This window comes from Mobula birostris, chromosome 11, assembly GCF_030028105.1.
Source record: "Mobula birostris isolate sMobBir1 chromosome 11, sMobBir1.hap1, whole genome shotgun sequence".
Taxonomy (NCBI): Eukaryota; Metazoa; Chordata; class Chondrichthyes; order Myliobatiformes; family Myliobatidae; genus Mobula; species Mobula birostris.
The window spans coordinates 32806639-32831279 of NC_092380.1; the positions used below are offsets into that span (position 1 = coordinate 32806639).

Consider the following 24641-nt stretch of genomic DNA (forward strand, 5'->3'; position numbering starts at 1 on the left):
TTATCCCAGGGTGTGAATAGCTAATTCCAGAGGACATAATTTTAAGCTGATTGGAGGAAAGGGAGATGTCAGAGGTGGGTGCATGGAACTGCCAGAATAGTGCTAGAGACAGATACATTTGGGATATTTAAAGTTCAAAGTTCAAATTTCATTTAATATTGAAGTATCTATACCATATACAACCTTGTGATTCTTCTTCTTGCAGGTACTCACAAAACAAAGAAATACAATGGAAACCATGAAAAACCATACACAATGAAGTCTGCTACACATTCAGAATCAGAATCAGGTTTATTATCACCAACATGTGATGTGAAATTTGTGAACTCAGCAGCAGCAGTTCAATGCAATACATAATACAGAGAGAGAAAAAAAATAAAACAGAATAATGAATAAACAAGTAAATCAATTATGTTTATTGAATAGATTATTAAAAAATGTGCAAAAACAGAAATACTACATATTAAAAAAAGTGAGGTAGCATTCAAAGCTTCAATGTCCACTGATGGCAGAGGGGAAGAAGCTGTTCCTGAATCGCTGATTATGTGCCTTCAGGCTTCTGTATCTCCTACCTGATGGTAACAGTGAGAAAAGGGCATGCCCTGGGTGCTGGAGGTCTTTAATAATGGGCTCTGCCTTTCTGAGACATCGATCCCTAAAGATGTCCTGGGTACTTTGTAGGCTAGTGCCCAGATGGAGCTGACTAGATTTACAACCTTCTGCAGCTTCTTTCGGTCCTGTACAGTAGCCCCTCCATACCAGACAGTGATGCAGCCTGTCAGAATGCTCTCCACGGTACAACTATAGAAGTTTTTGAGTGTGTTTGTTGACATGCCAAATCTCTTCAAACTCCTAATAATGTATAGCCACTGTTTGCCTTCTTTATAACTACATCAATATGTTGGGACCAGGTTAGATCCTCAGAGATCTTGACACCCAGGAACTTGAAGCTGCTCACTCTGTCCACTTCTAATCCCTCTATGTGGATTGGTATGTGTTCCTTCGTCTTACCCTTCCTGAAGTCCACAATCAGCTCTTTTGTCTTACTGATGTTGAGTACCAGGTTGTTGCTGCGGCACCACTCCACTAGTTGGCATATCTCACTCCTGTACGCCCTCTCGTCACCTCCTGAGATTCTACCTACAATGGTTGTATCATCAGCAAATTTGCAGATCAATGTGCAAAAGAGGACAAGTCGTGCAAGTAGTAAAATTAATTAAACACATAACACATAGAACATGAACTGCAGAGATCCTGAAAGCGAACCCACAGCTGTGGAGCTAGTTCAGCGCTCAGGCGAGTAAGACTGTTCCAGGAACCAGATGGCTGCAGGGCAACAACTGCTTCTGAACCTGGCAGTGTGGGACCTAAGACTCCTGCATCTCCCACCTGATGGTAGTATTGAGGAGAGAGGAAGACTGGTCAAACGCAGGCAGACAGCACTGAATATCTGTTTGTTTACCGCTCTCAGCCTCAATGATTTTAATGTTGCTTGGTGCTTTAATTGGCGCAGAGTAATGGAGCTGAGCACAGTTTATCTTCCGTTGTCAGGCTTCAACATAGTGTCTGACCCCAGCCGTACTTGCATTTATGAGAGCCTAGTTTGCCGAATCCCCCAGGAGATTGAAAAAATGGCAATTCGTTCAAATGGTTCACAAGTATATCCCTTAAAGGGAAGTTACAGGTTACGGATTGTAGCGATCACAGTCCAGAAGTATATTTAGTATCTAGCAGTTTTGTGAGCTGCCCGCAAAACATTGCCGCAGGTCGCCAGTGCCATTTCTTAGTTAGGCACATGGATGATAGAAAAATGGAGGGCTATTTAGGAGGGAAGCATTAGGTTGACCTTAGAGAAGGTTGAAAGGTCGGCACTGTACTGGAATATTTTATGTTCTATGTTCTTATCCAAAATTTTTATTAATATTAGAGAAGTAAAGAGAAAAAACTACATATCTTGAAAAAAATTAACATTGTGGATATATTTTCCCAAGTCAATCAGCATCTGAAAGAGAAAAGATGAGTTGATGTTTTTGATCTTAACCTTTATTAGAAAAAGACAGACCTAAAGGAGGCCTCTGAAAAGATAATTCTGCCTTTTTCTTTCCAGTATTTTGGTCTCTGTGTTAAAGCTGTTCTTGTAAGTGTTTTTTCTAAATCTTCTCTCTCATTAGAACCCGTGCTTTAGGATGGGTGGATGTGCAATGCTTTTGCAGTGCTTAGGACTTGCTTGTTTTGGGATGTTATTACAGGTAAGGCTCAAAAATCATTTTATGTGGTAATGTTACAGTATTTTCTTTTTATTGGGGTATAGAATATTGTGGCGATAGCAAAAGACGTTCGATATGTGGGGTAGGCAGAGAGCATGAAATTTCTCAGTGAAACATGATTTGGCAGTCATGCTGTTCTGCTAGCATAGTTAATTTCTAGGAAGGACAATATCAAAATGAAGTCCTGGTTTCTGCATAATGAAACAGCCCAGAGTTGTTCTCCAGAATTTACAAAATGTATAATTACTTCATGATTTCAATTTTGCTTGGTTTTGCATCTGTCGGTATGTGGTGAAAGGACCATATTAACTCAGTTTGTGACTATGCATCTCAAGCTTTTTTCCATTATCACTCTATAGCTGAGAAATTTCTTCTTGTTAGTGCTGAACACTAGGTTTAATTAACAGTTTAACTAACTCTAAACAGTTTAATTAATTTTTAATGAGCCTTTGCGGTTTTGGAATGTGCAGAGATGAGGACATTGGATTACAATACACTTTGTACATGGTTGGCACAAGCAACCATAGTGAATTTCTCAAACTAGTCATATTATATCACTCCAGTGTTGAATTAGGACAGTTCTTGTCAGTGACCTCTTAACTCCTAACATAGTATGTGAGGGCTTAGTTTGAGTAGAAGTAAAAATTGGAGAATCATCTTGCCCACTTTTGTTTATTCTCCTGATATTTATAGTGGGGAATATTTGGAAATTTTCAGTAGTCTAGATTTCACTCACCTGAAAGGGTGGTTGAGATGAAAACCCTCACCACATTTGAAAAGTAATGGGTAGAGTACTTGTTGTATGTAGCTTACAAAGATGTCAACCAAAGGTTGGAAATTGGAATTTGTTTATTATTGTCACAGGTGCAGTGAAAACTTTATCTTGCATACTGTTCATGCAGATCAATTCATTACGCAGTGTATGGAATTAGAACAAGGTAAAACAAGAACAGTGCAGAATAAAGTACAAGAGTAATGGAGAAAGTGTACTGCAGATAGACAAAAACGTGCAAGATCATAATGAGGTGACATCAAGTGTGCTTCTTATCAGTCTAGAGAACCATTCTGTAGTCTTGTAACAGTGCAGTAGGACCTGTCCTTGAGCTTGGTGGTACGTGCTTTCAGGCTTTTGTATCTTCTGCCCATAGGAGAGGGGAACTTGGAATGTTTCTAGCAGCTCATATTTGCCTGGAATGGACACGATGGGCTGAATGTTTTCAATTGTGCTATGATTGTCTATAAAATAAAGAAAGTTCACATTTCGCTTTTACCTTACAATATATATTTTCTTGCAGACTCTTATAGCGGGCTGGGATGAGCTAGAATGTCATCGTGTGTTCAACTTTTTGAATGAAAGTGCAAATCTGCCTCGAAAAATGCAAAGTGTGATGTCCAGTAGACCAGGTAACAAGCATCAGAATGAAGCAGACAGGATCTAGCCGTGAAACTGTGATATGAAAATGTGGCACACATGCCGATTGATAAGAACAATTTAACTTTTGCTAGGTCAGTGGATGGTTTGAGGGAAAACGGACTAAAGTTTACATTGTTAGAGCAATGAGATGAAATACTTGAAGATGTGGCCATTAACAGTAAGCCGCTTCAGTGAGCATGTCACTCCAACTCTATCTGTTAATTCACAGATGTGATGCTAGACTCAGCAACTCTTTGTAGTATCTAGCCCCAGTGAAGTTATCATTAACAATCATTGTTTAAATAAAAATTAATACAGTACAAAACTCTTAGGCACATACTGTATATATAGCTAGAATGCCTATGACTTTTGCACAGTACTGTAGTCATTTTATGCAAAAAAAACAAATTTCACAATGTGAATGATGATAAACCCGATTCTGATGTGGGATATGGGTCTCCTTTGTGGACTGAGAGTGGGAATGAGGCAGGGAAAGGGGAATCGTGGTTGGGAAAAGGGGAAGGGAGAGGGGAAGGAGCATGAAGCACCAGACAGGCATTCTGTAATGACTAATAAACCAATTATTTGGAATCTAACGACCTTGCTTGGTGTTTCAGGGCTGGGTGTGTCTTCACCCACGCTACCGCCCCCCTCGCCTGGCACTCCTTCTCTTCCACCTGTCCCACATCTTTCCTGCGGCACTCCACCCTTGCCATTCCCAACATCCTTTGCTCGCCACAGATTTACAAATTGGCTGTCTGTTCTGCGTTGACAAATACAAAAGTCTTAGGCACCGTAGCTATATCTATGTGCCTGAGGCTTTTGCGCCGTACTTTATGTACAGACATGGATAGGTGAAATCCTGGTATGATAGTAAGCCTCACCAACCAGGAAGTCCCAGATTGATTGTTCCAGTATACTGCAAAAATTGATCCCCTGCTGATCCTGCCATTGACTTCATTAGTACTGGATTTCAGAGGGAGAAAGATCTTCAGTTGTTCTTGCTTATTGTTATTTTCAGGTGACACAAGCTTCCCGATATGCTGGAATAATTTGACAAACTTACATGCAACGTTCATGCATGAAAAGTTGCTGTTGGGGAAAAGTTCCATAGTGTGGCTGGCACCAACAGGGGGTGACAACTTTAAGAAAAGAGGGATTTTGAATTCCATACTGTTATAACTGTTTATCTCAAAGCAATTCAGTGTGAGCCTCCTATTTACAGAGGTGTTTATAATTTACTGGGATTCATTGCAAGGGTTCTGATTTAAAATTAATTATTTAATTGTGAATCCCTATTTGGAAATTAGGTCCTAAAACATCTGAAAATAAATAGGTTATCACAAGTATCAGTACATGAGGTTTGGCCACTTCTTCACCTGCAGTGCTTTATCTTGCCACCAGAGGCTGCTAAGGTATAATAGAACGTATTTAATTTGCCAAGTAGCTTGAAGTTTTAAGGTCTTTAGAATCTCCTTTGACAGTATAAACTTTATCAGCCTGATCATAATATTGCTCAAAAGAAGCCAAGTTTAGAACAGAGGTGCACGGTTCTTGCGAGACTCGTTGTTGCATTTCTGCAATTCCTCATATAGTGTGTTCTGTTCTCCATCACATTGCTTTTGGCGAGCTCATGGGATGCTACTGAGTGGAGATTAGAGAGTTCTGTATGGATAAAACATACAGACATTAAGAATCCATGGCACCATATTGAGGAAGTTCAGGGAAATTCTTCCTTGTGTTTGATCTACATTTATCCTTCAGCCAACACCAAATCAATGATTTCTACCACCAAGGAGAATAAAAGCAACAGATTCCACTATCTGGAGGTTTCCTCTAGGTCATAACTTTGTGTGAGGTGACATAATAGAGGGGTCTAAGATAACAAGAGGCACAGATAGGCAGATAAAGACTTTTTCCCAGAGTGGAAATGGCTAATACAAGAGGGCATAATTTTAAAGTGATTGGAGAGAAGAATGGGGGGGGGGTGCGGGGCGGGGCGCAGAGAAAACTGCCAGATGTAGTTTTTCATGCAGAGTGGTGGCTACACTGTCAGGAGTGGCAGAGGCAGATTTGTTAAGAACATTTAAGAAGACACATGGATGAAAGAAAAATGGAGGGCTATGTAGGAGGGAAGGGTTAGGTTGATCTTGGAGTAGGCAGAAAGATCAGCATAACATCATGGGCCACAGGACCTGTACTGTACTCTATAGTTCTTAGATCTTAAATCATACACCAGAATCCTGAAGATCCCTTCCCAGTAGTGATGTGGGAATACCTCCATCTGAAGGACTGCATAAGTTCAGGTAACTGGCTCAGTGTTTGGCTTTTCAAGGGTAAGTACTAATAGGCAACAAATACTAGATTCCAAAAGCAAAAACCCAATAATCAATGTGCATTTGTGGTTATTACTGCATTGCTGCTGGTGGGTGCATGCTGGTAACCAATATACTGACACTTCTGTTATATTATAAGAGTAACTACACTTCAGGAGTATTCCTTTGGCTGTAATCAACTTTGAAAAAAAAATTTAACACCTTCAGATTTAGAATATTGCAAGGTGCTCTAAACAGTGCAAGCTATGGGATATTTAATTCTGTCCACCAAAGAAAGAAAAGGGTTTCAGCTAATATCTTCTCTCAGCTGACTGTCAACACGTGCATCTCAAGGATGTGTGCTTGGCCCACTGCTCTACTTTCTATACTCATGACTGTGTGTACCACAGTTGATGACACTACTGTTGTTGGCAGAATCTCAGATGGCAATGAGGAGGCATACAGAAATGAGGTAGGTTGGTTTGTTGACCAGTGTCACAACTGCAACCTTGCCTTAATTGTTGGCAAGACCAGGGAACTGATTGTGGACCGGGAAGGGGAAGTTGACTGTGTACACAAACCAGTCCTCACTGACTGTAAGACCATAAGATATAGGAGCAGAATTAGGCTATTTGGCCCATTGAGTCTGCTCTGCCATTTCATCATGGCTGATCCATTTTCCTCTCAGCCCCAATCTCCTGTCTTCTCCCTGTAACCCTTCATGCTCTACCTAATCAAGAACCTATCAAAGTCTGCCTTAAATATACCTAATGACACCACAGGCACCCATGGCAACAAATTCTACAGATTCACTACTCTTTGGCTAAAGAAATTCCTTCTCATCTCCATTCTAAATGGACATCCCTCTATTCTGAAGCTGTGTCTTCTGGTTTTAGACTCCCCCACCATAGGAAACATCCTCTCCACATCTACTCTATCAAGGCCTTTCAGTGAGATCCCCCATCATTCTTCTGAATTCCAGTGACTACAGGCCCAGAGCCATCAAATGCTCATCATATGATAAGCCTTTCAATCCCAGAATCATTTTCATAAACCACATTTGAACCCTCTTCAACATCAACACATCTTCACTTGGATAAGGGGCCCAAAACTTTACATAGATAGGGGACTCACAATACTCTAAGTATTTCAACGATGCCTCACTAATCCAGTTATTATTGGAAATGGTGAGCAGCTTCAAGTTCCTCTGCATCAACATCTCAGGATCAACACATTGATGCAATCATGAAGAGGCATGTCAGCACTTCTACTTGATTAGGAGTTTGGGGAGATTTGGTACATCACCAAAGACTTGCAAGTTTCTACAACGTAGGGTGGAGAGCATTCTGACTGGTTTCATCACCACCTAGTGTGCAGCCTCTGGTGCACATGATCAGGGCGCTGTAGATCTAGCTAGTTCCATCATGGGCACAAGGCTCCCCACTATCGAGGACATCTTTGAGAGGTGATGCCTGAAGAAGATAGTATCAATCGTTAAAGGCCCTCACCATCTGAGACATGCTCTCTTTGCATTACTGCCATTGGGGAGGAGGTACAGGAGCCTGAAGATCCACACTCACTGTCAGATTTCTGAACGGTCTGTGAACCAATGAGCACAGTACCTTGTTACTGCACTTTTACACTTCTTATTTTTGTAACATAGTCATTTTTATGCCTTGCACTGTACTGCTACTGAGAATCAACTCGTTTCATGTCATACAAGTCAGTGATGATAAGCCTGATTCTGATTCTGATTAATGCCTCATCAAATTAATACACATGCAAAAATCTAGTACTGCCTTAGAACAGTCCAGATGTGTCAGCCCAGAATTTTGTGCTTAGATCTTCGATGGGGGATTTGAACACTCAACCTTCAAGTAACAAGTAGGAATATCAAACAATAGGAAGAGTGTTTCTTAAAACTTACTTTAAGTAATGTTTTGTGCATGGGGAGATCTCCAACATCAAAATAACTCCTGTGCTGATAGAGAGTTTGTTGTAACCTTCAAATAAATCGCTTACTTCCCTTCATCAGTCCTTTTCAGCCATATTCAGTAGACCCAACTCTGCCTTCCGCTTGGACCTTGATTCGATCAGATGCCTTCAAACTGTGGATCCCATCATTGCCAACTCCAGTTCCAAAGTCCCTGGACACCTTCAGACCACAAATTACACAGCATCTAGCTTTGGCTCCAGCCCCGACCTTGACCACCACCACCTCCAGACTGAGACCTTTCTCGCTGCCGCTGTGCTCCCCTTCCCCACCACCACTTTGCAACTCTGGGTCTTTCAGGCTCCCAGTCACCTCTTGGGTCCTCAGAGCCTCTATCTTCCTCCCCCTACCTTCCCTGAACACCTCAACTCTCCCCCTCTTCTGATGCCATCAATTCTCATCCCCCCTCTATCCCAGTTCTAATCCCTACCATGTCTTCACCATTCCCTCTGACAGTTCCCTCTCTGAGGTGGAATGTTCTGTCCTCAGCAAAGGTCTTACCTTTGTCCTCCTTTGCCTGAACCTCAGTGAGTTCTGTGTCTGCTATGACGCCAAGCTCTTCTTCTATCACCTCCATTTCCAAACCCACTTTTTTTGGGTTTTCTCTACCCTGCATTGATGGCCCCTTCTCCCATCTCCATCGCTCCTCATCTTCTTGGTCACTCCACTCTGGTTCTCTGCCTACCCTGGACCTTTTCATCTCGAATTGCTGATGAGACATCAACCGGTTCAACTTCAGCACTCCTCTCTCCTCCTTGAACCTTACCCCCTCTGAATGCACTGCCCTCCACTTTCTCTGCACCAATCCCAACTCTACCATCAAACTTGCAGACAAAGGAGATGCTGTAGTAGTGTGGGGGACTGACCTCTACCTTGCTAAGGCCTGGTGGCAACTTTCAGATGCCTCATACACCCTTTGAAAAGGACCTCCTCCGGACCATCACTGATCTCATCAAATCTAGAGACCTCCCATCCACTGCTGCCAAACTCATCGTTCCTTTACTCAGCACTGTTCGTTTCCACCTACTACTCAAGATGACTGTCTCTGGAGACAAATTGTGTATTGACATCTTTTATAAACCTGTCAATTCCCACACCTATCCTGACTATTCCTCTCCCACCCTATCTCCCGTAGAAATGCTATTCCCTTTTCTCAGTTCCTTCACCTCTACTGCCAGGACGAGGCTTCCTGTGCTTCATCATTGACACTACCCTCAAGCGCGTCTCCTCCATTTCCTGGGCATCTGTGCTCACCACATCTTCCTACCACCTTAACAGTGTTAGACTTCCTCTCGTCCTCACCTACAACCCTATGAGCCTCTGCATCCAATACATCATTCTCTGCAACTGTTGCCACTTTCAAAGGATTCCTATCACCAAACACATCTTTACTGAGGTCATTCCTTCCGTGATTTCTTTGTCCATTTGTCCATTCTTACTGATCTCCCTCCTGGCACGTATCCCTGCAAGCGACAGAAATTCTACAGCAGCCCATTAATCTCCTCCCTCTCCTCCATTCAGGGCCCAAATTGTTCTTCCAGGTGAGGTGACATTTCACCTGCGAACCTGCTGGGGCTGTCAATTGTATCTGGTGCTCCTGATGCACCACCTCTACATTGGTGGGACTTGACATATGTTGGGGGCTACTTTGTCGAGCGCTTTCGCTTCATCTGGCAAAAGCGGAATTTCCACAGTGGCCAACCAATCTAATTCCTATCCCTATTCCTTTTCCGACATGTCAGTCTATGGCTGCCTCTTCTGCCACGATGAGGCCACTTCCAGGGCCCAGGAGCAACACCTCATATTCCGTCTAGGTAGCCTCTAATTTGATGGCTTGAACATTGATTTTGCCTTCCGGTAATTTTTTTCCTTTTCCCCTCTGCTGTTCTTCTATTCCCCAGTCTGGCCTCTTACCTCTTCTCCTCACCTGCCTATCACCTCTCCTTGGTGGCCCTCCTTCTTCCCTTTCTCCTATGGTCTACTCCCCTCTCCTATCAGATTCCTTCTTCTCCAGCCCTTTACCTTTCCCACCCACCTGGCTTCACTTATCACCTAATAGCTTGTCCTCCTTCTCCTTCCCCCACCTTTTTATTCTGGCGCCTTCCCCCTTTTCAGTCATGATGAAGGTTCTTGGCCTGAAACATTGACTGTTTATTCATTTCCATAGATGCTGCCCAACCTGCTGAACTCCTCCAGTATTTTATGTGTGTTGCTCTGATTTAGGTGAAATAGCTACTTGCTGCAGTACAGGTGGTAATTTAGGACATTTGAGGTTGTGAAAGGAATTAATTGAATGCAAGTCTTTTACCATTTTGGCAGTCTTTGGGACAATGCACACTTCATTGACTCTGATTTGAATCTATTGGCTATGGCAGAAAAGGACTGTGGCCTGGGGAAGAGGAAGTCTGCCATTTAGTCAGGGGATACAAGCTCTATATCAGCACAGGAGTCATTTTGGAGATTTCCCTATGCACAAAATATCACTTTAAATATGTTTTAAGAAACAGTCTTCCTATTATTTGATATTCCTATTCCTTACTTGACATTTAAATGGCAAAAGGTCTCTAGCGTTTATAATTGATGTTTTTGGCCTGGTTGACTGGAGGCAAAGCAACCCCATTTATGTTATGGATCTGGGAAAATGCCTTTTATTGCCCTGCACGTTTGTCACTGGTGCATGACTACTTATCAAACTACAGTGGAAGAAATGTAAATGCCTGCTCTAAGCCTACCACAATATTTCAAAGTACTGTACATTCGAACACTTTTTTACACAGTGGCACAGTGCTTTTGTTGATGAGACTTTATGGAAACCAGTTGCAGTGGGTGTGAATTTGTTCAGCACATTGTGTGTAGGAATGCAATATTAAGCTCAGATTCAAGAATCTATACCTGTGTTTTATAGAATTATTTCATATGCATTTGGATGAGTTGGCTCTATTCTTTTGCTTGCCCTTTTCAGTTTATGAAAGAAACATTTGGTGATTTTCATCACAAGGGACCCCAGCTCTTGTATGACATTTTAGAAAGATGCTTCTGTATGCTCAGTGTTTCACATAATTCTGCATTACTTAGGATCTAAAAATTATGGAATTTATATCTAGCCTTTTCCTCCTCCTATCTCCTGCAATCTATATGCTTTTAAAATTTAAATATTATATAGTAAATAATCCAATAAAACACAACAGTTCATGCAGATGCTCTGACTTGCTCCTCAGAATGATATCCGGGGTGCCAGTGACAAACTGCATTGTCGGCAGAGGGGGGGGACTTCTAGAATAAATATTATATATTATATTATATAGAATAAATTTATTCTGGAATTTTACCTTTTAGAATAAATGTTAATACCTTGTATGAACTTCCTATCTCACATATTTTGTTTCTTTAGCTCTCATTCCCAAATCTTTGCTTTGTTCAACAACACAAAATTCATGTGGTACTATCATATGAAGTAAATACCTATTCTGATTATTTGAATCCTATAGAATATACTCACATCTTGGTTTTAGGTTTGATGCAAATTCAAAGATATCTTTTCTATTACTCTCAAATTAGGTATGACCAGAAAGCTGGAATTACAAATTCGCCTGTTTTACCGACGGGTTCTATTAGATCACTGGGAGCATCAATGTGATGTAGCTTTCTGGCTGACTCGCATACTAAAGCCTTGGCCGATGGTAAATCAAGCTAGATTGCTGTACTTGCTGTATGGGCCCATGTCCATCAATGATGGTAAGAGCAGGCTCCAATTTTTTAAAATTCAAGTTCTGTCCTATTTTTTGACTTACTTGATTCTGGAACAACCTTTCACTATGTGACTCATGGGAATCCAGACAGTTCGTATATATATCTAGGGTGCCTAAGACTTTCGCACAGTACTGTAGTAATTTTATGTATTGCACTGTACTACTGCCACAAATAAACTAATTTCATGATGTATGTGAGTGATGGTAAACCTGATTCTATATGGGTCTCTATTGTGGACTGAGGGTGGGAAGAGGGCATGGTGAGGGTAATCATGGTTGGGAAAAGGGGAAGGAAGAAGGGAGGGAACGGGAAGCACCAGAAAGACATTCTGTAATGATCAATAAGCCAATTACATGGAATCAAATGATCTTGCCACCTCTCCCACAACCATCTTGCAGCATTCCACTCTTACCATTCCCAACATCCTTTGCTCCTGCCAGATTTATGCACTGGCTCCCCACTCCACATTGACAAATACAGCAGTGTGCAAAAGTCATAGGAATCCAAGCTATATATATGTGTGTTTAAAAAAACATCTCGCACATCTCCTTTAAATGTTTGTCCTCTTGCCTTAAATGGATGTCCTCTAATACTTAACATTATCTATCCTAGGAAGAAGATTCTCATAATCTTATTAACTTTTATCAGGTCTCCCCTCACCCTCTGACACTGCAGAGAAAACAATCCAAGTTTGTCCAACTACTCTATATACTGTAGCTCATACCTTCTAAACTAGTTAGCACCCACTGTAGCTCATACCTTCTAAACTAGTTAGCACCCACTGTAGCTCATACCTTTTTAGTTAGCATCCTTTCTCAATTTTCCGCACCTTTCTTGATAATACAGGAGATTTGAGTACAAGAGTACAAATGTCTTTTTGCATGTATACAGTATAGGGCCCTGGTGAGACTGCATCTGGAATATTGTTTACAGGGTTGGTCTCACTGTTTAAAGAAGGATATACTTAGGAGAAAGGGTTCAACAAGGGTGGGACAGCGTTTTACAGTACCAGCGACCTGCGCTCAATTCTTGTTTCTGTCTGTAAGGAGTTTGTACGTTCTCCCCGTGACTCCATGGGTTTCCTCCCACATTCTAAAGGCGTATTGATTAGTAGGTTAATTGGTCATTGTAAACTGTCCTGTGATTAGGTAGCGGGTGTTGCTGGCTGGTACAGCTTGAAGGGCTGTAAAGGCCTAGTCCACACTGTAGCTCTATAAATAAATAAATAAAAAAACAAAGCAACACACAAAATGCTGGAGGAACTCAAACAAGTCAGGCAGCATCTATGGAAATGAATGAACAGTCGATATTTCAGGCTGAGACCCTTTTTCAGGACTGAAAAGGAAAGGGGAGGACATCAGAAAAAAAAGATGGGAGATGAAGAAGAAGAAATCTGATAGGAGAGGAGAGTGGACCAGAGGTGAAAGGGAAGGAGGAGGGGACCCAGGGGGAGGTGATGGGTAGGTGAGAAGAGGTAGGAGGCCAGAGTGGGGAATAGAAGCAGATAGATATACTTTATTGATCCCGAGGGAAATTGGGTTTCGTTACAGCCGTACCAACCAAGAATAGAGCATAAATATAGCAATACAAAAACCACAAACAATCAAACAACAATATACAAACTATGCCAGATGGAAATAAGTCCAGGACCAGCCTATTGGCTCAGGGTGTCTGACCCTCCATGGGAGGAGCTGCAAAGTTCGATGGCCACAGGCAGGAACAACCTCCAGTGACGCCCAGTGTTGTATCTCGGTGGAATATGGCCGGAGTCCAACAGCAAAAAGTTCAATATCCGGTCTACAAACACGTTCCTCGATCGTAATATGACCAGGATTGCACCATCCATTGTCAACCAGAACAGTAAGCCCCCAACTCCTTTACGCTTACCCCTCTCAGTGCACTTCCGGTCAGCCCGAACAGTCTGGAAGCCATCCATGGAAAAGTTTTGATCGGGTATGCCCTCATGCAGCCCCAGTAAAACACATAACGTTGCGCTCCCGAAATGTTCTCTGATGCTTGGCTAGCGCCCTCAACTCGTCCATTTTATTACCCACCGACCTCCTCTTCTCCCTAAGTCTCTGTTGTCTCGACCTGGTCCTCTTTCCTCGCCTTTGTGATCCCCCTCTGCATTCTCTGTGTGTTTTCCTCCAGATTTCAGCAGGGGTGTCCGCTGCTCTGCTCGCTAAACCGGCCGGCATAAGCGCAATCAGCTGGTCCCTGGAATAAACAATGCGGCCATCCTGCTGCCCTGCTAATGAGACGTGTCGGAATGTAACTATTCCCAGCGCTAAAAACCCAAATAAAACTCTCTCTACCAGCATGTTAGAGAGGGTGCAGCTTCAACGTGTTACCGTGGAAAAAAATAATACAACAAATAATGTAAGTTAAAAAGTAAGAATACTAGTCGGAACGGCTGTAACAGGCTGCATGCACGACCGGCACATGCACGATGGAGAGAAAACAATTTGTGCCTGAAGGAGAAATCGATATTCATGCCATCATAGAAACCATAGAAAAACTACAGCACAGAACAGGCCTTTTGGCCCTTCTTGGCTGTGCCGAACCATTTTCTGCCTAGTCCCACTGACCTGCACACGGACCATATCCCTCCATACACCTCCCATCCATGTATCTGTCCAATTTATTCTTAAATGTTAAAAATGAACCCACATTTACCACCTCGTCTGGCAGCTCATTCCATACTCCCACCACTCTCTGTGTGAAGAAGCCCCCCCTAATGTTCCCTTTAAACTTTCCCCCCCACCCTTAACCCATGTCCTCTGTTTTTTTTTCTCCCCTTGCCTCAGTGGAAAAAGCCTGCTTGCATTCACTCTATCTATACCCATCATAATTTTATATGCCTCTATCAAATCTCCCCTCATTCTTCTACGCTCCAGGGAATAAAGTCCTAACCTATTCAACCTTTCTCTGAAACTGAATTTCTCAAGTTCCGGCAACATCCTTGTAAACCCTCTCTGCACTCTTTCAACCTTATTAATATCCTTCCCGTAATTTGGTGACCAAAACTGAACACAGTACTCGAGATTCGGCCTCACCAGTGCCTTATACAACCTCATCATAACATGCCAGCTCTCATACTCAATACTTTGATTAATAAAGGCCAATGTACCAAAAGCTCTCTTTACGACCCTATCTACCTGTGACGCCACTTTTAGGGAATTTTGTATCTGTATTCCCAGATCCCTCTGTTCTACTGCACTCCTCAGTGCCTTACCATTTACCCTGTATGTTCTACCTTGGTTTGTCCTTCCAAAGTGCAATACCTCACACTTGTCTGCATTAAACTCCATCTGCCATTTTTCAGCCCATTTTTCCAGCTGGTCCAAGTCCCTCTGCAAGCTTTGAAAACCTTCCTCACTGTCCACTACACCTTCAATCTTTGTATCATCAGCAAATTTGCTGATCCAATTTACCACATTATCATCCAGATCACTGATATAGATGACAAATAACAATGGACCCAGCACTGATCCCTGTGGCACACCGCTAGTCACAGGCCTCCACTCTGAGAAGCAATTCTCTACCACCACTCTTTGGCTTCTTCCATTGAGCCAATGTCTAATCCAATTTACCACCTCTCCATGTATACCTAGCAACTGAATTTTCCTAACTAACCTCCCATGCGAGACCTTGTCAAAGGCCTTACTGCTAACCTCCCATGCGGGACCTTGTCAAAGGCCATGTTGGAAGCTAACCAGATAGAATATAAGGTGTTGCTCTTCCACCTTGAGGGTGGCCTCATCGTGGCACAAGAGGAGGCCATGGATCGACATGTCAGAACAGGAATGGGAATTAAAATGTTTGGCCACCGGGAAGGTCTGTTTTCGGCAGATGGAGCGGAGGTCTTGACGAAGTGGTCCCAGTTTACAACAGGTCTCACCAACGTAGAGGAGGCTGCATCGGGAGCACAGGACACAATAGACATCCCCAGCAGATTCACAGATGAAATGTTGCCTCATTTGGAAGGACTGTTCGGGGCCCTCAGTGGAGGTGAGGGAGGAGGTGAATGGGCAGGTGCAGCACTTTGGCTGCTTGCAGGGAGTGCTGGGAGAGACAGATGGACAAGGGAATCACGGAGGGAATGATCCTCGCAGAAAGTGGAGTGGAGGAGGGGAGGTAAAGATGTGTTTAGTGGCAGGATCCCTTTGGAGATGATGGAAGTTACTGAGGTAACTTGGATGTGTATGGTATGTTGGATGCGGCGGCTGATGGGGTGGTAGGTAAGGGCAAGGGGAACTCTATCCCTGTTAAGGTGCTGAGAAGATGGGGTGAGTGCAGATATATGGAAATAGAGGATGCTGGTGAGGGCAGCATCAATAGTGGAGGAAGGAAAACCCGGTTTTTGAAGAAGGAGGAACTTGATGTCCTAGAAAGGAAAGCTGCATCCAGGGTATAGATGCAATGGAGGTGGAGGAACTGAGAAAAGGGAATAGCATTTTTACAGGAGATAGAACGAGATGAAGTATAATCGACATAACTGAGGTAATCGGTAGGTTTCTAAAAGATGTTGGTTGACTGTTTGTCTCCAGAGATGGAGACAGAGAGCTCAGTAAAGGGGAGGGAGTTGTCAGAAATGGACCAAGTGAATTGAAGCGTAGGATGGAAGTTCGAGGCAAAGTTGATGAAATTGGTGAGCTCAGCATGGGTGCATGAAGCATCACCAATGCAGACGTCAGTGTAGCAGAGGAAGAGCATTATCAGGGAAGGCTTGGAGCTTGGACTGTTCTACGTAGCTAATGAAGAGGCAGGCATAGCTGGGGATCATGGGGGTGCCTGTGGCTACACCTTATTTCTGGAGAAAGTGGGAGGAGCTGAAGGAAAAATTGTTGAGGGTGAGGACCAGTTCACCCAAAAGGACCAAAAGGAGGAGGGTAGTGGTGGAGGCGAGTGGTTGGTTCTTTCATTGAGAAAAAAGTGAAGAACTTTGAAGCCTTCTTGATGGGGGATAGAAGTGTGGAAGGGACTGAACATCCTTGGTGAAACTGAGGTGGTCAGAGCCAGGGAACTGAAAGTTTCTAAGGAGATTGAGACCATTAGTAGTGTCGTGGATGTAGGTGGGAAGGGACTAAACCAAGGGGATAGGATGGAGTTGAGGTATGAGGACATGAGTTCAGTGGTGCAGGAGCAGGCAGAGACATTAGGCCTACCCAGACAGTCAGGTTTGTGGATCTTGGGTAGGAGGTAGAAGCGAGCAGTGTGGGGTAAGGGAACAATGAGCTTAGTGACAGTGGATGGGAGTTCTCCAGAGTTGGTGAGGTTAATGATGGTGTCGGACACAGTTTTAACAAAGTTTCACCCAATTGAATCCTTGGATGGAAGGACTGTCCTATGCAGAGACATTAATCAGGAATCTACCACATTATACTGTCTAAAGTTTTGAAGAAAAGCGATGATAAAAAAAAATTATTGAGGAATGGTTGATATGGAATTGATGTTTGCCTAGCTTGAAGTGACTAAAGCTAGGAGTCACAATCTCAAAATAAGGTGGTTAGCTATTGATATGAGAAGAAGTTTCTTTACCTAAGAGGGTTATTAAGGCTCCACCCTGAGTATCTCCATAGATTTTCAGTTATAAACAAAATCAAGGAATACAGTAGAAGAACAAGTGTTAAGAACATAAGAAATAGAAGCAGTGTAAGCTCCTTCGTGCCTGCTCTGTCATTTAATAAGATCATAGTTTATTATTGTCTTAGAGACTAGAGACTAGAATTATATACTCTATTCCAAATGTAGCTTCATGCAGGGCCTATGTGATTGGACCAAAGACAAGGAAGTCAATAGTTTGTTTATTGTCATATGTAAACATTGGTGTGATGAAAATTTTAATTGCAGCAGCATCACAGGCATCATATAGGCAGCATTTACAAGATAACATAAATTATACACAATTGTTACAAGAAAATACAGTTAGAACAAAAAACAAAGTCCATTTTAGAGCCAAGTGGTCATAGTGTTGCTAAACTGTAGTGATGCAGATGTAGCTGTGATTAGAAGGCATGGTCAGGATGTTGGGGATCTTTGATATGGATTATGGGAATATTTGGTCTGGGTGGGGGGATTTTTGATCCTGATGGTAGCGGCAATTGGAAGGTTCAGTCCAGATGGTAGGAGTTTTGATGGGTCCAGATGGTAGGGGTTTTGATGGGTCCAGATCGTAGGGGTTTTGAAGATGGCTGTTGCCTACTTGAGGTAGTGCTGATGATGGCTGTTGCCTTCTTGAGGTAGTGCCTCCTGTAGATAATGCTAATGGTGGTGAAAGAAATGCCTGTGATGTATTGGGCAGAACCTACTACTATCTGCACTTATGTTTCTGTGGATTTAAATTGATATACCACACCGTGATGCAACCAGTCAGGATACTTCCAACAGTACATCTGTGGAAGTTGGGTTGGAGTGTTTAGGAACATAGAAACATAGAAATCTACACGATATTACAGGCCTTTTGGCCCACAATGTTGTGCTGATCATGTAACCTACTCTAGAAACTGCCTAGAATTTCCCTACCACATAGCCCTCTATTTTTTTAAGCTCCATGTACCTATCTAGGAGTCTCTTAAAAGACCCTATTGTATCTGCCTCTACCACCTTCACTGGCAGTGCATTCCACACACCCACCACTCTCTGTGTGAAGATCTTACCTCTGACTTCCCCATTGTTTGATGATAAGCTGTACTTCCCTGACCTCCAAAGAAAGTAAAGACACTGGTGTGCTTTCCTTATGATTGCACCTGTGTGCTGGGCAAAGCACCCCTACTGATGTACTCAAATGGTCTTGCAGTAAAAGCCAGCATTTGCCTTCCTAATTGCTTGCTGTACCTGCACTTTAATTTTCAGTAATTCATCTACAAGAACACCTTTAAATTTCTCACCATTTAAAATCTATCCTTTGTCTTTCTAATTTCTTCTAGAACCTCCATGTTAATTTTAAATAAGTGCATAAGGATATTCAGTTCCCTTCGATCACTAATGTCGTCAATCTCTTGCCATGTAAAATCACTCTGCCTTTTTTACTTTTCTACTACAGTAGATGAATTTATATTTTTTCCACATTATATTCCATTTGCTTCCATTCCCTATTCACTTAATTGGTCTGTATCTCCATGAAGCCTCTCTCCACCCTTCTCACAGTTCCTAGCATAGTATCATTCACAAACTTCTATATACTATATGTCACACTTGATACCCTATTCCACCAGGGGCCTCTGCACTAATCATTGCAGTTACAGGGTTACAAGGTAACTAGTGATCAGTTTGTTTCAGTGTTTTCTGTCCTTAAGCCAATCTTTAAACCACACCTTTGTATTACCTCAATTCACTGTGCCATTTTCAGTTATAATATCTTGTGTGGTTCCTTCTTGAAAGCCTTCTGGAAACCTATACATCATGTTAACTGGTTCACCCTGGGCTATTCTGCTAGTTACAGCCTCAAAGAAAATCTTAACAAATTAGTGAAACCGATTTTGAGGTGAAAGATCAACTAAGCTCCTAGTGAATGGTAGAACCCACGTGAAGGGTCAAATGGTCACTCCTGTTTCTATTTCTTGTATTTTTCCTTTTCCAAGAGTTAATGGTACACATTGCTTTTAAAATGCTCTATAAATACAATTTGTTTGCTTACTTTACCATTCAGGTCAAATCCATTGGCATCATATGACCCAGATACCTGCAGGCGAGGAGAATATGAAGGGTCTTGCTGCAGCAGTTAGATTGCTGCATGAAAATGCTAAGGAATGGACAGCCGATGACATTTTTACCTTGTTAGAAGAATTATCAGGTAATATCTGCTTTAAAACTTTCAAAAATGGGAAAAGATTGTAAATAAGTAGAGTATGCAACATCACCATTTTAAGGCCTGAGAAAAGATTAATGCCACAGTACCTTAATAAAAAATGTGAAATGCTGTCATAGAACAAAAAATAGATGATTCCAGAGAAGGAAAATAAATTCAGAAGAGCACTGCAAGGAGGTAAGGAATACTGGAAAATTAGGAATTATTGAAGGCTGCTAAAATGAATGGCGTGACAAATCAGGCTTGAGGACAACTTTTTGATTAAGTTCATGGTTGACATTTCTGTAATCCCACCAGGACCGGAACTATAATGTTCCATGGAGTACCTTTGTCTGTAATATCTTTCTAATCATTAGACCTTTTCCTTAATCAGATATTCATGCGATGATTTGTTTTAAATGCATTGTGTAACATAACATTAGGCATTTGTTATGTTACACAATGCATTTAAATTGGCTACTTTATTATATACTTCCTGTACCTAATAAAGTGGCCACTAGATGTGTGTTCGTGGTCTTTTGCTACTATAAACCCATTCACTTTAAGGTTCGCCATATTGTGCATTTAGAGATGCTCTTCTGCACATAACTGTTGTAATGTGTGGTTATTTCAGTTACTGTCGCCTTCCTGTCAGTTTGAACTAGTCTGGCCATTCTCCTCTGACCTCTCTCATTAACAAGGTGTTTTCACTCATATAACTGCCGCTCACTGATGTTTTTCACTCCATTCTCTGTAAACCCTAGAGACTATTGTGTGTGAAAATCCCAGGAGGTCAGCAGTCTCTGAGATACTCAAACCACCTTGTCTGGCACCAACAATTATTCCACAGTCAAAGTCACTTAGATCACATTCTTTATCCTTTCTGATGTTTGGTCTGAACCTCTTGACCATGTCTGCATGCTTTTACGCATTGAGTTGCTGCCACATGATTGGCTGATTAGATATTTACATTAATGAGCAGGTGCACATGTGCACCTGATAAAGTGGCCACTGAGTGTAAGTTGTTTTTTGGAAACATACATACTATTCACTGTAATCTCTTACTTGTCAGGTATCCACAGGATGTTCCTCTGACAATTAAAGGGATAGAGTTTGAGGTTCTGAATTACCTGTATTAAAACACTAAATAAAATAGTACTTCAGCATGTGGCTGAGTGGGTCGTGTGTTTGATTAATTTTACATTCTAAATTAGTTGACCTAATTTTCAGCACAGTTAGCATTATTAGAGCTGACCACAGCAAGCCAGAATTAAGAAGGGATCAAAAACTCACTCACTCATGGTATTGTCCCCTAAATAATAATTAACAATTCTTGCTAAACAGTGTAGGCATGCATATCAGATGAAGAAAGGACGGGGCTTGGCCGTGATATCCCAAGAGCTAATGACCTGCCAACGTATCCCATCTAAGCTCTTGCATGACCACGTGTAAAGTTCTAGGTAATGCTGATGTCCATAGATATGTACCCCATAAGAGTTTATGCCCTGAAACAGAAAGCAGAAAAGAAGAGGAATTTATCGTAATTTATGGAGTAATGATGCATTGTCATCTTTTTTTTTAAAACCAGGTTTTCCCCAAGAATGGCTCTTAGAGAACAGCGCTCGTCTTCTGATCTGTTGTGGGAATAACATGAGCTTTACATTCCTGGCCAATAAAGCTGTAAATGGGAGGCTAAATGAACTTGCCACACTTATTGTGTTCCTGTCTTTGGTGAGTGGAAAGGAAAGGAATGAATCAGGTCATTCATCCTGGAAGAAAGTACTTCTTGTATTCAGATATCCTGATATTTTAAAATATTTGAATCTTCATAAGGATAGAGATTAGCTTTATTTGTCACATGTACATCAAAACGAATTGTGAACTGCACCAGGTCAATGACTAACACAGTCCAAGGATGTGCTGGGGAAAACCTGCAAGAGTCACCATGCTTCTAGTGCCAACATAGCATGCCCTCAATTTACTATTCCTAACCCCATGTCTTTGGAATGTGGAAGGAAACCAGAACACCTGGAGGAAAACCCACACAGTCACAGGGAGAATGTACAAACTCCTTACAGATTGCAGTGGGAATTGAACCCTGGTTGGTGATTGCTGGCGCTGTAAAGTGTTATGCTTGGCACTATGCTACCATGGCCACCCCATTTTTAGTTGCCTTGTTAGTTGAGATAATCTGGAAGATGGATTTAGCTACTAAAAGGGGAGATTATAAAAATTAAGTCACAAGGGACATTACAAATTTTGGCATTGATGTCCACCAGCACTTAAAAAATGATAAATTGTTCAGTCTTCCACAACCAAACCTTAAATTTGAATATGACCTAAATGAACAGGATGAAAATATGCTTTTATTGTTGATTGTGAGGCTCCAGTTTATTACTGCATTGCTTCTAATAAGGACACAATATGGTATGCTTCAAAATCAATACAATTGATATTAAATTGCTTGGAGAGACAATAACACAAATAGAACCAGAAATTGATAGAAATATCAAGGAAATACCAGCATTTATAAAAAGAAAAGCAGAATTAGCAATTTGGTTCAATGACTTTCTAGCAGAACATCAGAGTAATCTGCATTTTTGCTGTTTGTCTTTTGAGAAGATATCAACTCCACTCAACATTTTACACACTTGATATTTTAGGAACGGTTTCTTCCTCTCCACCATCAGATTTGTGAATGGACAAGGACCCATGAACACTACCTTACTATTTGTTGCTCTGTTTTTGCACTAATTTAATCTTTAAAATATATTTCTTATTATGAATGTATTGCGCTGTACTGCTGCCACAAAATAACAAATTTTATACCATAGGTTAGCGATAATAAATTTGATTCTGATTCCAACAATTCCTTTAATTTTGGATACAGGTATGTGAAAAGGATGGGTACTGCATGGACTGGACTGTGAAAATGGTGCACAGAATCTGCAAGATGATAGCCAGCAGTGAAACCAGGTGGAATTTTCTACTGACCATTGAGAAGGCTTTTGCTCGAGTTACCATGGACATGATTGAATCATTAATGTTTAGTGAGTACATTTAACTTATGCATTTAATTGGCTTGGATTTTTTTTCAATCGTGTGTGATTGAAAATGTTAAATATTGATGGGGGGGAAGGGAAGGATTGTATTTTCTGTACTGAAGTTCACTAATTTTGTTTTACAAAGAAAATGCTTCATCAACATTGTTCTGGACTAAAATTATAATTGCTTGCATTTATGTAGCACCTTTATAATGAAGCAAAATAATTAATTTTCAGCATTTAATTCTAAGACACAACTTGTTATATGTCAATCTAATTATACATTTCTCAGAACTTATTACTCAGCCATTTGTTTTGCTCAAGAAGTGATTATTTTTTGATCGTCATCATCATTATTATGTGTTTCCATGACCATTATTGTTCTTGGTAAATTTTTCTAAAGAACTGGTTTGCCATTGTCTTCTTCTAGACAGTGTCTTTGCAAGACGGGTAACCCCAGCCATAATTAAAACTCTTCAGAGTTTGTCTGCCTGGCATCAGTGGTTGCATAACCAGGATTTGTGATATGCACCAGCTGCTCATACAACCATCCCCCACCTTGCCCAGGGGTGACCTGCAGGCTAGTGGAGGGAAGGAGAACCTTACACCTCCTTTGGTAGAGTTGTATGTCTACCCTGCCACCCAATACTTGGCTTTCGGAACTTAAATACAAAACAAAGGAAAATTCTCTCACTTGTAATTTTTTGAAATTACTGAGGTTAGATCTGGCTATGAGAAAGAGCAAACTATCTGGACAGTAAAGCTTATGAATCTGTTGAATTTTCTGTATTTCTTGTGGCCCTCCTTAGCTCCAATTGATTGATCCTGGAGATCTGTCAGATATTGTTGAACCATTTTATAATCACACATCAGAAAAGCAGATTTATGTTGGCTTTTTGAAAGCATGAGTGAATTTTCCCTTGAGTTGCCATATCTTGCTGTTCTCCAGTTACTAGGATTTCATTGTAACTCTTCAACTATTTATCTAATACTGTTTAGAAAGTTACCGTTGAATCAGCTTCTAGTATCTTTTAGCCATATCAAATATTTCAGTATAAGATTGTCTCTTCTTATCTCCTCCAGTTTCTTTGATCAGTAATTCTGCTAGGGTGTCAATATCCCTTTCAGAACATCTTGGTTAAGTCTTTCTTTAATCATCTATATTCAGTGGCCACATTGTTGCCCACAGAAATGCTGCTCACTGATTTTTCTTTTGCTTTTTGCATCTTTGTAAACTCTAGAAACTTGTGCATGAAAATCCCAGGAGATCAGCAGTTTCTGAGATCCTCAAACCAACCTGTCTGACACCAACCATCATTCCCTTGTCACATTTCCTCCCCATTCTGATGTTTGGTCTGAATAACAACTGAACCTCTTGATCATGTCTGCATGCTTTTATGCATTGAGTCGGTGCCACACGATTGGCTGATTAGATATTTGCATTAATGAGCAGGTGTACAGATGTACCTAATAAAATGGCTGCTGAGTGTATATTTTAAGAGTAATTTTAGTTCCATTGGTCTCACCACAGAATTAAGGTTCTTTTCTGATACATTATTACCAATTACTATTGTGTTGATATTCTTTCTCGAAAGGAGTAAAAAAAATCAGATTTAATTTTTCAGAACCTCAGTATAGAGTTTAGAGCTATTTAAGTTCTGTGGATAAGTAAGCAAGAGTTCAGCAAATTGGGTTAGTGATACAAATGCCAATGGGTCTTCAATCTGAATCATTAACTCTTTTTCTGTTCCCAGATGCTGCCTGACCTGCTGAATTATTTCAGCATTTTCTGTTTTAATTTCAGACTTCCAGCATCTGTGGAATTTTGATTTTCACTTGTGTTTAAGGCAAAAGAAAATGTTAGGAGAGGTACACATATGATTATGTGATTACAAGGGCAAATAGAAGTGCTAAGAATGAGATGTGACAATGTTTATCTATGCTAGAAAATAGAAAAAAATTGTAAACTTATATATTGGAAGCACTGTACACACGAACCTTGCATCATTATGGCCAATTGGGTAATTGAAATTTGTCTTTACAAATCACTATCCAAAACTTTTGAGTTA

The 24641-nt window shown here is 41.2% G+C and overlaps 1 protein-coding gene across 1 annotated transcript in view; it reads left to right on the forward strand.

Moving 5' to 3' along the window:
- The window catches only part of LOC140205470 (F-box only protein 47-like), a 55013-nt gene that overhangs the window by 22737 nt on the left and 7635 nt on the right, over positions 1–24641 (forward strand). Inside the window, exons 4-10 of the mRNA XM_072273078.1 lie at positions 2172–2249; positions 3563–3671; positions 11548–11724; positions 15760–15762; positions 19391–19534; positions 21117–21259; positions 22419–22578. Of these exons, the coding sequence (XP_072129179.1) occupies positions 2172–2249; positions 3563–3671; positions 11548–11724; positions 15760–15762; positions 19391–19534; positions 21117–21259; positions 22419–22578 (814 nt within the window). The remainder of the gene's footprint in view (positions 1–2171; positions 2250–3562; positions 3672–11547; positions 11725–15759; positions 15763–19390; positions 19535–21116; positions 21260–22418; positions 22579–24641) is intronic.